This window comes from Lates calcarifer, unplaced genomic scaffold (assembly GCF_001640805.2).
Source record: "Lates calcarifer isolate ASB-BC8 unplaced genomic scaffold, TLL_Latcal_v3 _unitig_5474_quiver_733, whole genome shotgun sequence".
NCBI classification, from domain to species: domain Eukaryota; kingdom Metazoa; phylum Chordata; class Actinopteri; family Centropomidae; genus Lates; species Lates calcarifer.
In genome coordinates this window covers 50,124-68,577 of record NW_026117551.1, presented here as the reverse complement: position 1 = coordinate 68,577, position 18,454 = coordinate 50,124, and the positions used below count along the sequence as shown (strand labels likewise).

General features: G+C 41.0%; 1 protein-coding gene across 1 annotated transcript; it reads left to right on the top strand.

The window, feature by feature from the left end:
- The first annotated feature begins 12,693 nt into the window (after nucleotides 1-12,693).
- Nucleotides 12,694-17,324, top strand: LOC127140941 (uncharacterized). The gene is made up of 2 exons (XM_051068929.1): nucleotides 12,694-15,891; nucleotides 17,095-17,324. Exon 1 carries the CDS (start codon nucleotides 12,694-12,696, stop codon nucleotides 14,203-14,205), a length of 1,512 nt encoding a protein of 503 aa, XP_050924886.1. The 3' UTR covers nucleotides 14,206-15,891; nucleotides 17,095-17,324.
- The last annotated feature ends 1,130 nt before the right edge of the window (nucleotides 17,325-18,454 follow it).

Below are 18,454 nucleotides of genomic sequence, written 5' to 3'. Positions count from 1 at the left end.
AAAAAGCACTTCTCTTGAATAAACTCTTCTCCCCAAAGAAGTATCCATCAGTAGTTGACAAAAGTGCAATAAAAATGCAGCAAAAATAAAATAAAATAAAGATTGAATCAAAAATTTAGAGCTACCACACTTTGCTGCTACCAGTTGAAGCGCATGTTCTAGAAATGGATGTGCAGGTGACAAATTTGCAGCAACTGCGTGATGCTATTGTGTCAATATGGACCAAAATGGAATGTTTCCAATGCTTTGTTGAATCTATGGCACAAAGAATTAAGAAGGCAAACGGGGGTCCAACCCAGTACTAGCAAGGTGTACCTAATGGAGATGAGTATATAAAGGTTAAAACACCCAACTTCTACAAGAACTTAGTTCTAAGAACTTAAATGGTAAAAAACCCACAAGTTTCAGAAAAAAGGAAAAACAGTAAAATTTTGTGATTGAAGTCAACAAAACTTTACAGACATAAGGACTACTCATCATAAGCCTGTTTGGTTATCATTTTAAGCCATTTTGGTTGATATTTTTCAGGGTATGATTTCTGAGAAAATTCTGAAGAGAACTCACCATGCAGTCCAAATGCCATCCATCAAATGACTTCCTGTTTACATGGGAAGTACAATTAAAGAAATAAGATAAAATATTAAATATTTATTTTGTTCAGTCACCCTGCACAGTTTGCATTGTTTTTAATTTACTCATACAAATTATAGTTTAAATTCTACATACTCTCAAAACAGTAAACAAACTAGTATAGAAATTAATTTAAAGTGCAAGTTAAGTGCAGGTCTCTCAGGGAGCCCTGAGAGACTCCTGGCAGTCTCCCTGACATGTGCATATAAGTAATTCTGATCTTGGAGCCCCACGAAATATTTCACCCACTATCTTAGTATAGTATAGCAATGGTAGAAGACCACACCTGTACGAAAATGTGCAAAAGAAAAATTTGACCTTTTGGTCTCTTTAAGACACACAAACAAACTACTTTCATGAAAAAGACACAGTAGTGCAGTTTTAAAAGTTTCTTCATTCACCTCTAGGGTTTGAGTAATGACTTTTGTGGAGTGAAACTTGCGAACAGGGGGTTGCAGCCACCCTGTACCCAAGGTGCAGTTGGTTTTAGTTGAATAACTTTTGCTTTGAAGGTGGCAGCGACCTGAAACCAAGTTGCATCCCCCCTAGAAAGTGTTTAGGAGCACTTTTAAGACCGTTTGGCCCCCTTTCCTGTATGATTTTTGCCAAACTTGACCTTAATGTAGGTGGTGCTATGGGCACCAAATTTGACAGGTAGGTAACTGGGCACAGTATGAACCCAGAGGTACATTTTTTCCCATGAGTATATGACCTTCCTAGCTAAAGATACAAATCTACTAAATCAATTTACTATACTTTTGTGTTTCCAAACTCCACAATGGTTACAGATATGATGGTACTTCCAAGTTTGTGACAAATACTTTTGTTTTCTCTTTTTCCAGGCATGTGGTAGGGAGTGGTTAGGATAAGGGTAAAGATCATGGTCTGGTGTTGAAGAAAAATAGGTAATAATGAAGCCATACAACAAGTAATTCTGACAAAGCAATCTGATTGGTCAACTAGACATTTAGAATATGCTCAAACACAGCACACCTAACCAGTGTCAATTGAAAAAATAACTCATCACTATCATATCACTCTGCCTATAATTTATTTACTGAGACTGTGTGGTTACCTATTGTAACCCCCTTCAAAAGCCAGTGTTGTCACAGAGCAAAAAAAACAAGTGATACATAAGGACTTCATATTATATTATTTGTTTATTTTAATAGCCTATTGCATAGGTTTTTGATTTAACTAATTTGTTTTTTGTTGCTCTTAAAACTTTTCCTAAATAGGCAGAATATCCGTTTGTATGCCTACACTGGAATCATCTTTTAATCAACAAATCTGTGATAACCCTGATTTAAACCAAAAAAAAACGAAAAAAACCGGATGGTTGATTAGTAAAAGCCTCTAAAAATGTCTTGAAAAATATCTTGAAATGATATTCCTATTCAGCTTTGACCTCACTGGACGCATCTCACCTCTCCTCCTCCATGAAGAACCGTTTGTACCTCACACAAACAACTTCCTCCTCTCACAAATGACTGCTTTGAAGACACCAGCAAGATATGACTGCCAGTGCTTTGCATAGGTCATGTAAACAAGATGTTTTCTTTATCATTTATGCAGAGTATTATTATTGACCTTGAATATTTAAACAATGTTGAATGACAGTAGCCACACTTATAATCGTGATTACTGTAACAGTAAAAAACACAATCCAAACTATGTTTTTAAGACCAGTTTTTATTTTTTAAATTCTCTTTCCACTGTCCTCATTTCCACCCCTCCTTTTCCCTCTCATTCATGCCATCAGCATCCATTAGTTTTAAAGACAAAGAAAATAATAATTGTGTGACCATGTGAGCTGACAACAATGTCCTGTTTGGCTTCAGCAGCCTCATCCATAGCATCAAGCACTCCCTTCAGCTGCTCCCACCTTCACCTCTCCGGGAGTCTGAAGACCTCCATGCTGGGGCCTGGACCCCCTACATTGGTCTTCTCCTGGCCAGAAGGCCAGCAATGGTCCTGGCCAAGGGCTTGTTATTCTGTTTAAAAACAAAAGATAACAGAAGTTTGTTTGAATTTAGTTGTAAGCAGATGCAAATCTGAGAGAGGAGCATGTTTCTCCATTTGGAGTCGACTGATACCACTTTTGGAGGACTGTTCCCTAACCCCTAACACTTCGTTTTGCTGTGTAACTGTAACTAGTTCTTTTCAGTTTAAGGCAGGAGTAAGCTCTATTGGGTGGAGAGTCCCCAGGATCCCAGAAGCAGGTGCCAAATCAAAGGTAAGTAATCAAAGGTCAGTAAAAGTATGTTAATTGTTTATGCTTAAGATACACTGATCAGGTGTAACACTGTGACCACTGACAGGTGAAATGAAATGAATGAATGCTGGGTCAGAGCATCTCCAAAACTGCACCTCTTGTGGGCTGTTCCCTTTCTGCTGTGATCAGTATCTATCAAAAGTAGTCCAAGGAAGGAACAGTGGTGAACCAGCGATAGGGTCATGGGCGGTCAAGGCTCGTTGATTAACGTGCAGAGCGAAGGCTGCCCTGTGTCATCCAATCCAACAGACAAGCTACTGTGGCCCAAATTGCTGAAGAAGTTTGCTCTGTCAGTGCCAGTGTGCTCTAGCGCATGCTCTACTCCGACAGCACAGTCTGTATTCTTGTCTTGACAGTGACAGCAAATTTCCCCTGGGGGACAATAAAGCATCAATTGAATTGAACTGAATTAATGCTGATTCTGATAGAAAGGTGTGTAACCCCCCGGTTACCAGAACCCTGTTAAATAAATGCTGAACATATAGGAAGAGTGATCTATGATCGGAGGATTCAGTGTTGAATAAATAAATACATAGTTAAATAGATAAATATTTCATTTTGAGCCTCTCTGATACAATTCATAATTAAGAAAGTGCTAAAACAGCTCCCCCTAGTGATACCTTCCCGCCATGTAAAATAAATGATACTGTCAAGTCATCCCACGATCTCTTCCTGATTGAGCAGCAAAGGAGACGGACACACAGAGAGAGCAGAGAACAAGATAAATGCTGATACCTCAAGTCTAGAAAGGAAAAAAAGGCCTGTAGTGGTTAAAATCCTTTTGCTAGTTGCCGAAAGGACAGTTCTTGGTAAGTCGATTTGTTAAATTTGATGCGATAACTGAAAATGGGACTGAGCACTAGCGTTAGCAGCCGCTAACTGCGCTAGCATGAGTTGGCATTAATCCCCCTAGCTAAGATTAGCTACGTTAGCTTTAGTAGAGCTCCTATTGTAACTCCATTCAGTGGAAAGTGTTCAGGTGTTGATTTATATTTTAAATTTATGTATTGTATGTGTAACTGTTAATTATTGTTCCGGTACTCAAATTGGTTTACTACTGTGAAGCTGATTAGCAGCTAGTATGCTAATTTTTCTTTGTGTGTGAGATGAGTTCAAATGTATTATTGGTTACATTGTGGCTAGAATTATTTCCTGCTAGCTAAATTTAAGTGAGTTGAAGCTAAGTTGTGAAGTGTGTTATGTGTGATTCCATTCTGAGAGAGAGGCGGTTATAGGAGTAATGACAATTTTATTTTGCTAAAAGCAACAGATTAACAGCTCTGTAGATACTTTAAGGGAAGAGAATACATTTAAATAAGTTAGCAACAATTTCTTAATATTTTTTTGGCTTTCTGTATTCAAGGCCAGGTCGTCGTTTTCGCTGTTGGTTTCTTCTGCCTTTGGATTTCCTCACTGTTCTTGGCGATTCTTCAGTGGATTTTGAGATCTTGCAAGATTCTTCAGCCCAGCTTGCTCCTGTTGGAGGATGTGTACCTGGTGCTGGTGTGGCAAGCCTACCCAGAGTCGGACCGAGAGAAAGTGAAAACTGAATTGCTACTGTTCAGTGGAAATTGGTAGGACAAATACACTCCCTGCCTACACGAAGAAACGCTTCCATTTCACACTCTGATAGTGTATGTAATTATACAGAGACTGATTAGACTGAACTGGATCTCCATCTAATTCAATTCAATTTTATTTATATAGCACCATATCACAACAGCAGTCATCTCAAGGCACTTTTCATATAGAGCAGGTCTAGACCGTACTCTTTAAAATAGGTATTTACAGAGAGAGACCCAACAAATCCCACCAAGAGCAAGCACTAGGCAACAGTGGCAAGGAAAAACTTCCTTTTAAGAGGCAGAAACCTCGAGCAGAACCGGACTCAGGGTGGGCGGCCATCTGCCTCGACCGGTTGGGTTAAGAAGGAGAGAGAGGGGGAGAGGGGGGAGAGGGGGTAGAGAATAGCGAAAGAAGAACATAGCATAACACAGGTTCCATATCAGATGTAAGATGAGGCCAGTAATACAGCAGTAGTAGTGATAGTAGTGATAATTAAGGTATTAACTGTTAACACAGCAATACAACTAATAGCAGTATAAGTCATTTGTAATTCTAGCAGCAGGTGTTGAGTGGAGTTGTAGGAGCAGCAGGAGACTTGTCATCACAGATCAGACTCTACAGCTCCAGAGGAAGAAATACCTGCAGAAAGAGACAGAAGAGGAGAGAGAGACGGAAGAGCACAATACTACAGGAAAGGGAAGATACTGAGTTAGTAACATGTAACATGGGATATGAATCCATATTGAGTGGAGAGAGAGAGAGAGAGAGAGAGAGAGAAAGGAGCTCAGTGCATCATGGGAGACCTCCCGGCAGTCTAGGCCTATAGCAGCATAACTAAGGGATGGTTCAAGCCTGAGCCAACCCTAACTATAAGCTTTATCAAAGAGGAAAGTTTTAAGCCTACTCTTAAAGGTACAGAGGGTGTCTGCCTCCCAGACCGAAACTGGGAGAAGGTTCCACAGTAGAGGAGCCTGATAACTGAAGGCTCTGCCTCCCATTCTACTCTTGGAAACTCTGGGAACCACCAGTAAACCAGCATTTTGGGAGCGCAGAGTCCTGGTGGGATTGTAGGGGACTATGAGATCTTTAAGGTAAGATGGAGCCTGACCATTAAGGGCTTTGTATGTGAGGAGGAGGATTTTGAATTCTACTCTGGATTTGACTGGGAGCCAATGTAGAGAGGCTAACACAGGAGAAATGTGATCTCTTTTCCTAGTTCCTGTCAATAATCGTGCTGCAGCATTTTGAATCAGCTGCAGAGTCTTTAGAGACTTGTTGGGGCAGCCTGATAATGAATAATGAATTACAGTAGTCCAGCCTAGAAGTAACAAATGCATGGACTAGTTTTTCTGCATCTTTTTGGGACAGAAAATGTCTAATTTTGGAGATGTTACGCAGATGAAAAAAGGCAAAGTCCTAGAAGTTTGTTTTATCTCATGGACACTGTAAAATAAAATGAGTTTATGTTGAAAATTTTGGCTAATTGAGGTTTTGTTGCACTGTGAAACAGGATTTTTGTGTTTTATGTTATATTTGTTTTTTTTTTCCTTCTTTTTCTTTTTTTTCTTTTTTTACCTTCTCTCATGGTATTTTCATTTGTGCTTGGTTTACAAATCAAAGACTTAAAGGGGTTTAATTAATTAATTGAAGGTACCACAAATGGAAATAGGACAAGACAGAATAAATAGTTCTTACCATTTTATACCATATCAACAGAGTCTGCGTCTTGATTCACTCTTGCCACTTGATGCCGTTTCTCCTGAGCGACCCTAAAGCTTCTGATACACTGGTCCATATTGAAGGTTAATTGGCTTAATAAGCAGTATATAAAAGTTTCTCAAGAAAAATTCTAATTCTGGTTGTTACACATACATCGCAGTTTGTTGCATATGGAGCTGCATAGCTGCAGACCAGTCACGATTCCCATGCTGACCCCTCTCCACTGCCAAAAACGCCAACAATGGGCACGTGAGCATCAGAATGGACCACGGAGCAATGGAAGAAGGTGACCTGGTCCATAGGTTCTGCCATATTTGTCACTGTAAAAAGTAAAAAAAATAATAAATAAAAAAAAAAAAAAAACCATCAACATCTATGCTTTATGGAATTTTTTTGTTTACAGAAAATGATGAATCTTCAGAACAGAAGATCTGAGAGACGTTGAACCTGGTCGGACCCCCCCATTTCAGGGTAAGAGCTTCCCAACTGTACAGTAAGTCTATGTGCTGTTCCATTTTCAAGATCTCTACCTTTTTTGTTTTGTGACTGTATCAGTTAGCTGTTGGCTAGCATGCTAGCAGATGTCAGCTAAAATGCCATATCTAAAATGGTAGTTGTTCAAACTTATGTGAGGTTCTGGAATGACCTTCAGTCACGTGGGGTGGGGGCTGAGTGCATCAGTGTTCTAAAAACTTTATTATACAAAAAGTAGTTTGAACTAAACAATCACTTACGCTTGCTCCAAACAGAACTGGTAGTTGGGGCTTAGAGATAGCAGGAAACAACTTGTGATTCAGCTGGTATGTGCAGATAGACAGTCTCCCTGATTAAGCTTCATACAGCACTAGTGGAAGGGCATCACCTGTTGTCATCATAGTCTTTGTTAACTTTTCTTTGATGGTGGAGTTCAACAAAAACCCTATCACTGTTTATTCCCATAGTTACCCCTAAATGCGGGATAAGTTAATTTATCAAACATTTTACAACTGTTCGTGCATCTTCTTTTCTTGATGGATACGCTTCCACCCACTTGGAAAACATATCAGTGATTACAAGCAAGTATTTCTATCCTTGACAGCTAGGCATATGTACAAATCAATCTGCATAATTACAAAAGGACCTGATGGTGGCGGCGAATGGTTATGGCTGATGGTATTACCTCGTCTTGTCTGTTGACATATCATGCAATTATTCACCAGTGTTTGTGTAACATTCGTTAATGTCTGGTGCAAACCACTGCGATCAGATTATGTCATTTATCCCCCCTTTTCCTACATGTGTAGGCCCGTGTGCAATGCAGGCTAAAAAAAATGAAGGAGAGAGCGGGGTCAGACCGGCCGGCCATCAAGGTGGAGCCAGACTCCTGTTGAGAACAACCTTTCCTGATCCATGTCTTTTTCTCCTCACCATCAGCTCAGTTTTGTAACACAGCGACATCATCAAAAGAGGGCAGAACAGGAAGTTCAGGAGGTTGAACTGAAGTGTACTGATGAGGAAATGGCTGCCTGTTTGGCTGCTGCATCTGAAAAACAGATACAAATAATAAAATATCAAAAATATATTCTAGTTCATGTAGCTCTAGCTGTAACGTTCGCATGTGTTAAACTGGAGTGCCCTTACACCAGGAGGGACTTTCACAGCAATCTTGTCCTTCTGTGGGTCAATTAATTGTTTAAGCATTCTATAGATCTCTTGCTTCAACAGAATAACTATTTTTAATTACTATTTTATGACGTGCTCATAAACCACTTTTATTACTTACACACTATCTTAAACCACATGGGAGGTAAAACTAGCTCTCCACCTGTTCTGAAATTAATTGGTTAGTCTCTTGTAAAAAAAGACTATAAAATATTTTTTTCAAATATGAATGTGTTCAGGTTTCTATTTCAATAATAAAATCCCCTTTGGGTTAATTTTCTGTGAACTGTTTCATTTCTGTGTGATGTAAAATAATGAGCAGATCAGAGGAAACTGTCAGTTTATTATTTATGTTTTGTTTATTAACCTGATGATTTTAGACTAGTGAATCAATTTAAACTTGAGTTTAGGAAAGATCCAGACAGTTCAGTTCTTCATGGTTTTATTGTTCAAATTTACACAAAACAGAAAAACATCAGTGACTAACAAAGATACTAAAGACGTACAAACATAATCAATGAGTTAGTGTTGGTTAATGAATTAAAGTACTGATTAATGAAAACAATATTCAGCTAACTGATCTAAGATTGCAGAAAATAGTAGAAATGATCTCTGGTTACGTTATTGGTTTAGTATAGGTGATTTCAGGGACAGTCATCAGGGCTGGTGTACCCAGGGCTGTATGGCATACTGGATGGTGTCGAGTGCAGCTCTGATATCAAAGTTTTTGGCCAGAAGGTGTTGTGTCAACCAACCCCCTTCATCAGTGAAACCCATGGATAGCATGTGGGCCAGGGACTCCACAAGATAGGGGTCCACCTCTGGGGAGGGAATGGAGTTCACAGGTAAGAAGGGACACGATAAAGGCTCAAACAGCTCAAAACTCAGGTGCAAGATGAGGTCTTACCTTGAGGCAGGTGTGGATACAAAGCTGCCTCCCTCAAACCTGTTGGTACCTGCTGGTCCCCCAGAACCCCATTCTGTCCTCATGAATGAGGCCCCTGGTCCTGGTCCCCAGGCTGGAGGGGTCGACCTCTCTGGAGCTCAGGTGAGTCCACTCCTCATCAGAGCTCACCTGAAGATCACACAGTCCCAGTCTGGTTACCTACTGGTTTATACAGGTTCATACTAAGTAACAGATGGTTATTCTAGTCTCAGTATGGCATAGGTCCTCAGGATCTCAACCTTCTGGGAAGGTTTGAGCGCCGCCCATGCTATCCTCTCAACCATGTCCTTCACCAAGGTTCCCAACTGTGGCGTTAAGATACCTTTGGCAGGGCTTATCTGGACGCCCAGATAAGCCCCTGCCTCATGCCCAGGCACCATGTTTATAGGCATTCCAGCCAGCTCCCATACCTCACAATCATTGATTGTATACTGTCTTTGGCCCTTGTCCAGCATAAAACCGTGGCATTTGCTCAGATTCACCTTCAACCCTGACAGACCTGAAAAGATTTCCAGGATGTGCAGGTTCCTTTCCATGCCCTTCCACGAATCACTGAGCAGTACCAGGTCATCTGCAAAGGCAAGTGCTGTAAGGCTCTGGTCCCCTACCTTAAAACCCACACCCTTGTCCTCCAACATGTACAGTAGAGGATCCAGTGCCAGATTGAACAGGAGGGGAGACAAGGGGTCACCTTGTTTCACTCCTACCTTGATGTGGATCCTGTCAGTATCGCCATGCTTCATTCTCATCACTGTGGTGCAGCCATCATAGGCATCTTGGATGAGCCTCCTCATCCACTCGTCGATGCCTTTCCTTGTTAGCACCTCGGCAATATGTTTGTGGGAGACAAACGCTTTGGCAAAGTCGACAAAAACCACCGCCAGTGGCCTGATCTTCTTCTTAGCAATACACAGCAATCTGTCCATCAACAAGAGGTTCTCAGAGCACCAAGGGGATTCGATGAATCCCTCTGTACGGTGTGTACAGGACAGGCCTCCTTGAGTCTCCAGGCTAGGATACCTGAGCAGAGGAGACTAATGATCTCAGGGAAAGCACCAATAAGGAAACCAAAAAAGAAAAGAGAAGGAAAAGTATTCTTCTAATAATCATTTAGAGCCAAAAAGAAATCTTATTCAAGCAACAAATACTGTAATGAAGGATTCAGATCAATCTTTCAGGATAAGACAGACAACTCATGAGACAGATATAACAACAATCTTGCATTTAAAATTATGCACAACATGAGATGTGCCGTGAAAATAAAGAGGAAATACAGACGGATAAACAGACAAACCCCAGAAAGTGACCACAGTTTAGGCCATATCTGTTTTCAGATCACATATAAATGCCGGCCCCACTAACATCTGCACTGTCTGTCATAAAGCTTCATTTGCGAACCAGGTGAAACTCTGTCAAAGGTCAGATTATGTCAAAAATGCAGAAGTGGCTGCTGAATGTCTGACAGGAAAATATGTTCATGTTTGTGATGACGGCTGCAGAAATGAACAGTGTAAAGTTCCTGATGAGAGAAAGGATGAATGGATCTGTCACACCTGTCATGATCATCTTAAAAAGGAGACATGCCCTCTCTGGCTGTAGCGAACAACATGGAGCTGGTTGATATTCCACCTGAGCTGTGTGACCTCAACATTTTGGAGAGACACATGATCACCAAGTGTTTTCCATTTGCTAAGATCATCTCACTTCCCAAAGGCAGACACAGAGCAATACGTGATAATGTGGTGTGTGTGAATAAATTGAACCACATTCACCCACAGTATGAGGACATAAGTATCAGAAATGAGGCTGAGCTGTGTGACCCCACACTCCCTGATGATGATGATGATGATGATGATGATGATGATAATGATGAATGAGGATGATCTGATGGAAACTGACAGGTTGGATAATGATGCACTTCATGAGGCAGAACATGAGCCTGATAATGAGCAGGATGTTGATATGTTGTCCTGTGTAAAAACCACTCAAAGACATGTTTCAGAAGTCTGGGCTCTGGTTGCAGATTTGGATTTCCCAAACCACCATGCAGAAAGACAATGATCATTAGACCTGACGACTAGACCTGCTAACAGCAAAGACTAAGCTCAGACCACTCAACCAGCTGCTGAATGAACCTGAAAGTGCCTCCCTGAGTTTGGAGCAGCTCCTGACTCTATGTCAGTTAACAGTCGAGGAGTATCACCAGTGTCTGCGGAAGATAAACAAATCCTGTGCTGTGATACTGAAACGTGACCCAAAGGACTGCTGGGTAAATGGATATAATCCACATCTACTTGAGGCCTGGGATGCAAATATTGATGTCATTTACATTCTCTATGCATATTCATGCATCATGTACCTCACCAGCTACATAACAAAGCAAGAGTCTAAAATGTCTGAGTACCTCAAAACAGTCATTCAGAACTCAAACAGGGACCATGTCAATGAATGAGATGAGAGAGGTCATGCAGGCTTATTCCAAAAAGAGAGAGATCAGTGCTCAGGAGTGTGTGAACTGTGTCTGTGGCCTTCACATGAAACAGTGTTCACGTGCTGTCATGTTCATACAACAGATGACAACCCACTGAAAATGAGTAGCCCCCTCTCGTACCTGGAGAGCACAACAGCAGAGTGTTCAAATGTGTGGATGACATTTTTGACCGACAAATACAAATCCAGACCTGAAACAGCAGAGTTTGAACAGATGTGTGGCTGACTTTGCATCCACATGCAGATTTGTCAGCAGAGAAAAGGTAAAAATGTTTTGCCCCTGCTAAATGACATGGGATTTGAAAATGATAAGCCTGCCTTCATCAGATTTCACTGCTGTTCACAGAGAAAACATCCTGAGCAATTTTATGGAACACTTACTACACAACTATATATCCTTATCGCTCGAGATCAGGAACTGAAAAGGCCTTTCTTACCCACGTATGAGTCCTTCTATAACAGCGGCTATGTGCAGTTGCCTGGTTCTGACCTTCCTGAGCCCGTCAGAGATGTTGTCAAACGAAACAAAGACAATTATGAAATGAACAGTAAAGAGATTGAGGAAGCTGTTGAAGAGAACAGAGGAATGATTGATGAATGGTGTAACCTGGCCCCTGAATCTGAAGCAGACAGGTTGGAGTGTATCTATGAACTGGAGGCAGCAGAGCCAGATCATGACAATGTTCAAGAAAATGTCCCAGACTACAGTCAACAGGCTAATGCTGAAACAGAGGCCAGAGCCATCAGAGAGGCCCCTGTCACTGATCCTGTGGTTTTATGTCACATGTACCAGAATCTGAACCAGAAGTAGGCCTGTGTATTCTATGCAGTGAGAGACTGGTGCATAAAACGTGTTTGTGGTCTGAATCCAAAGCTGTTTTTTTACATCAACGGTGGTGCTGGAACAGGGAAGTCACATCTCATCAAATGCATCTACTCAGAGGCATCTAAGATACTGAGCAAACTGCCCAGACATGCTGAAGAGGCTGACATACCAAGGCCCACTGTCCTGTTGACTTCTTTCACTGGAACTGCAGCTTTTAATATATCTGGCACTACACTGCACTCTCTCCTCAAGCTGCTGAGAAGTTTGAAACCTCCATTTGTAGGACTGGGTAATCAGCTGGATGAGGTCAGAGCAGAACTTCTAAATACTGAAATCATCATCATTGATGAAGTGTCTATGGTGTCAAAGCTCCTCTTTGCCTACGTGGATGCAAGACTCAAACAGATCAAAGGCAGTCAGAAACCCTTTGGAGGAATGTCAGTAATTGCAGTTGGAGACTTTTATCAGCTCCCACCAGTGTGACAGTCTAAACCTCGGTGTGTGTACGACCCATCACAGATTGACCTGTGGCAGGAACACTTTCAGATGATCACTCTGACTGAGATTATGTGACAGAAAGATGATGTTGCCTTTGCAGAGATGTTGAACAGGATCCGTGTGAAGGAAAAGTCTGATGAGCTGTCTGACGCAGACAGAGCTTTGCTGTCACAAGCTGTCACTCAACCACAACTTTGTCCAACTGATGTCCTGCACATTTTTGCTACTAATAGACAAGTAGATGCACACAACTCTGCAACTCTGGCTCAGCCTCACTGTCACATCACTACAATTGATGCTGATGACTATAAAAAGGACCCACGATCTGTCAGAATGACGCAGCAAGACAAACCAGTGAAAGGAGCCAGAAATGAGTTACCAGACACACTGCAAGTTGCTGAAGGTGCTCGTGTTATGCTCACCAGAAACCTTGATGTGTCTCAAGGATTAGTGAATGGTTCATTTGCTACTTTAGTCAGAGTGGTAACCTTTCAACAACATGTATCTTCACGTGTCACTAAGCTTGGACTAAAGATGGATGATGAAACAGCTGGAAGGAACAGCAGTAACAGAGAATCAGGAGTACATGATAACCTTGTGTACATAGAGAGAGCAGAGGAGAATCTGAAACAGAAAGGAGTGGTTCACAGACAGTTTCCCATTAAACTGGCCTTTGCATGTACAATTCATATGGTTCAAGGTATGACCAGAATATCAGCTGTCGTCTCACTGAAGCACATTTTTGAACCCGGCATGGCTTATGTTGCCATCAGTCGAGTGACCTCTCTCAGTGGACTGCATCTACTGGACATGGATGAGAGTAAAATCTATGCCAACACAGAAATCACTGCAGCACTGGAGAACATGAGACAAGTCAGTTTGGACGATATGATGCCTCTTCTTCATATCACACAAACACTGAGCAGGCCTGACACTCTGGCCATTGTTCACCACAATACAGAAGGGTTGCCGTCTCATGTTAATGACATAAAGAGCCATCATGAACTGTGTCTGGCAGATGTGTTGTGTCTCACAGAAACTCACCTACAGGGCTCCTTTGTTGCTGAGAGTCTCCACCTACAAGGTTACAACATGTTCAAACGCAACAGACACCCGTCCTACACAAAGTTCCCTCAGATGGCCAGCAGAAGTGATGGTGGAGTTGCTGTTTATGTCAAAGACAACATTCAGGTTCATGAGAAACAGTATGTTCATAATGTAACTGACCTTGAGTTTGTGGCTTTGAAGGTTGAAGCTCCCATGAGTGCACTGATTGCAGCTGTGTACAGACCTCCAGACTACTGTATGAGATCATTCCTGTCTAACCTGAGCAGCCTATTGGATTCACTGGAGATCCTGGATTGTCATCCCATCATTGTCTGTGGTGACTTTAACGAGAATCTTTTAACCAGCGCAAGCAAACCGATACTGGAGCTGTTTCAGTCTAGAGGATGTGCACAACTCATCACTGCTGCAACCACAGAGAAGAACACACTGCTGGACCTGATCTTCATCTCACAACAACAGAGATGTCTCCATTCTGGTGTGATGAAAACCTATTACAGCTATCACGACCCTGTGTACTGTGTACTGTCAGCTGAGTCTGAAAGGTAAAGAAAAATGCAAATGATTTGAATCTAAAATCCACATTTTCAGTGCAGAGATCTGAGAAAGTAGTTTATGAGAACTTTGTGTGAAATTGTGAGAAAAGTAGAGCACAACAGTGAGTTCTAAAAAGCATACTACAGTGGAGTATAGACTAAGTGATAATGATGAAAGAGAGTTAAATGTTCTAATAACAGTTTGGTTTGAGAAGACAGTCATAGCAGTTTAATATGATCTAAATTCGGGGGTCCTCTATACAGCCGGACCACAGGCTGTTCCAGCCTCACTGAGGCTGTGAAGGAGGGAGGGAGGACCAGAGGACTCCTATAAAATAACAAACTGCAAGGTTTCTTTGTGAGGAATAACACAATGTTTGACAAAGTGCTTATCATTTTTATCCCTCAACCATAACACTGTCTTTGTATGTCACCTGGTAAAATACTGTCACAGTGATGTATTCTGTTCAGGTTCCTCCAATGAGTAAGGTAAGGTAAATACAGTGAGGGTCATGTTGTAGTTTTTAGGTAACATTGTTGTTGAACTAATTTAACTGTCCAAAACTAACTAATGTAACTGTTAGGAAACCTAATTTTACTGTTTAACTGGTAATCAGGACTGTTAAGAGTATTGGATAATGTTATAGGTCATATAATCTTTCAGGTAACTATATGTCAGTGAGTTATGCTTCCCTTGTGTTTTGGCCTGTGTATTTATCAGGGTGGGTTTTGGGTCTGGGTTGGTAAATACACAGGCCAAAACTTTCAGTAGCTGTATAGAACTGCTGTAAAGCAGAGCAGTTGTACAACCATACAACTGCTTAAAAACACAGCAGTTCTATACAGCTACTGAAACATGTACATGTATATATACAGCATTACAGTGTATATATACACGTACATCTTTCTGTGTACAAAGCTGTACTGCTACAGTGCAGTGCTGGACCACACAGAGACATGTTCTACTTCCTGCCAGTCCCAGTCATTCTTCAAAGCAGACGATGAGATAACTCCTGCCAACCTTTGCCTCACCTTCTCTGTGACTCTCGGACACTGGATCAGCTGACTACAGCAAAGACATCATCCTGCCACAGACCAGTCATCATAGCACCATCCTGACTGTTGATCAACAGCAGAGTCATCAGTGCTGGACCACACAGAGACCCTGTTCCTCCTCAGTGCTCAGGCTTCTTCACAACAGAGCAGAAGGTATGGTTGGTTTTTGTCATATAACAGGACTTTTTGATGTTTGTTCATTCATCTGTTCATATTACAGTAATACTGTTGCTCTTGACTTTTATGTTACAGTTAGGAGTTTAATAAAGTTATGTACATGAACTTCTTCCTTCACTGTGATTCTCCACTTCACAGTAGAGACCACTGCACAGCTCCACAAGCTAGTGAACTATGTGAGATGGCACTGTGTGCTTCCTCTCTGCAACATCAAGCTCCTCCTCCAACACGTGTTAAAGGTAGCAGTTTTATTCTCCTACTCCTGCCATACCAAATCTCCTGATGATCAAAACAACAGAAACACTGTTGGTGCACACAGTTTGCATTTACAACTAAAGAAATGTCAGAGATAAAGTTTCCCACTGTTTTTCTCTTTAAGGTCTCTGCACCTCTGTGTCCTCCATTTTCATTGACACTGACCAGATGACTGAAAGCAGAAGCTCTACAGCCACTGGAAAGGTCAAAGGTCAGTCCATCTTCATGCTGACACTGTGCTCTGTTGACAGTTTTGGTTTGTGCCAACAACTGACTGAAGAGCATCATGACAGAACAAACTATGAACCCTGGACAGAGTGACTGTGTCTCTGAAAACAGCTCTGCAGTTTAAAGGATCTTTTGGACTGTTGACCTCTACCCAACTGAGATATGTTTATTCTGCATCTCATAAGAATTTATTCCTTTTTCATTTCATTTCCTTTCCTCCCACCCCCCCAACCGCCCACCTGTCTCTTCATCAATAGATAGAGAGAGCAGATAGAGAGGGAAAACAGGTCAATTAGTTCAGGTGCCACAGGCACGTCAACTAATTAACCTGGAGGAGAGGCCAGGTTTTAGTCATCTTAATCATTAGTGTGGGGTGTCAGCTGGTATGTATGTTAAAGGTTTCTCACATTTGTGCACTGAGCCTTGATCTAATCTAAAGCTCTGGGTACAGACATGAGTCATACACTGTTTACAACTCCAGTGGTAAAATGTGTGTGAAACTGAAGCTCAGGGTTTTCACATGGGCCTTGTCTAATGATGTGATTGTTCCCATGTTACTCCTCTCACCTGAAGTCACACATGAAGTCACAGATGTACATTTCACAACTGCTCATTTTCTATTTATTACAGAGGCTTTTTCTAATGCTGATTGCTGCACTTTAACTTTGTCACTTTGTTACTTCTGTGCCTTTCTATATTATATTTTTTATTTTTATTTTTCTATTTTCCTTTTTTGGCCACCCCTGTTTTCTTGCTGCTGTAACATGTGAATTTCCCACAAGTGGGATAAATAAAGTCTATCTTATCTTATTTTGAAAAACACATTCAAATGTTGGATAACATACACCTGAACTGATCATGTTGATATGATATGACAGTGGAGCTCTGCTGGAGTTGTTGAGTCATGAACTACTGAGCACATTAGATCAAGTCTAACCACTGTGTGAGAAGCTTTTGGTGGTAAGGCTGAACAATTCTGTGTAGAAACCACTGAGATCAATGCTGTCCAACAAAAGACACCATGTACTCCATGTTCTAATGTCAAAAGCTCTGGGTTCACAAATGTGTCACCTTTCATCTGTTTATGAGCATAAAATATGTTACATTTTGTTGTTGCCCTATCCTGTCACACTGCATTCATTTGATATTTACCCATGAATCCTCACTGCAGTTTTAACCCACACAGAATGATTGAGCTCTGTGCCTCCTGTAACACCTTCATAGAATGAGTGACAGAGAGATGCCTACACAGATGATGACTGATGGTAACATACGTTGTTCAGCCCTGCCTTACAAAAGTCAAGTTCAAACACTACAGATGACTACTTGACTCCATATTCTGTTGCAGCCATTTTTGTGGCATATCTTATTATTTAGAGATTTCAAGTTACTTAATAAAAAAGGTCATGCATGAGATATGATATAATTTGTAAGCATGTTTGTATATTTTATTGATAAACTGTACTTTATTCCTGTTTCTGCTACAACTGCTCCTTCAAATTTAGATTAATAACTGTTATTTGCTACATAATTGCTGCTTTAAAAATCAAGATGTTTTTGGATTATTAAAAATATTCATCAAAAAGTCACCTCTCCTCTTCACACATACATAGTAAAGCACTGAGAACAGTGGTTAAAAATACAATCAACCTGTGAATCTCTTCTCTCACTTCTGTATTGAGACCTACTTTCCAAGCTTGGCTGCTGATACCAACTGCTGGGTATGACGGCTACTGACAGCCCTTCTCTGTTTATATTAACTTTAACCAGTTTTCCAGTTTAGATGCATGAAACTTAAGTTCAAGCTACATTTAGCTACATCCTCACTTATGGCCTGTACAAGAAGTTCTGGTCAGCTGTCATTGTCTGTGTTAGAGAAGCACCACTGGTGGTCTGGACGGCTCTCTCTCTAGTTTATGCTAATTTGTTAGGAAATTATCATAGTGCAGCCAGAGAAAAGCAACTGCAGGAATGTTCAGGTAACCTGAGAATAAGTAAGTGGTGTGTATTGTCATTTCTTTACACACGTCTGTTAATCACCACTGAAAACTGAGGCCGCACCGTGCCAGCTACGCAGCCCTTGTCTGGTAGTTTTCTGTATGAAAATTGTGATGAGCCGTCCCCAGTGCGTGATTGGCTCTAGCCTGGGAAGGCGTGACCTTACTTCCCCTTCCTGCCCATGCTCCCAGCTATCTCATTGGTGGATGGATATTATAGTGTCTTAGTAATACTAAATACTGGTGTGATATGATTTGAATATTGAATAGAGATAAATATTGTAAGTGAATAAATAAATGTGTTAAAATGTACATATTGGTGTTAATTCATTTTTTTGAAGTTAAACAACATTAACACAATGTATTAACATCCCAACTGGGTTTTTATCATGACAGATTGTAAGGCTATTCTGGTAGTTATGATTGTATGTTAAGTCATCTGAGTATGTAGTAAACTAAACAGTCAATTGCACAACATGATGAATTTAAATCATGTTAGAAAAAGTCTAGAAATATGACAACACATAATAATATCATCATCACATTCAG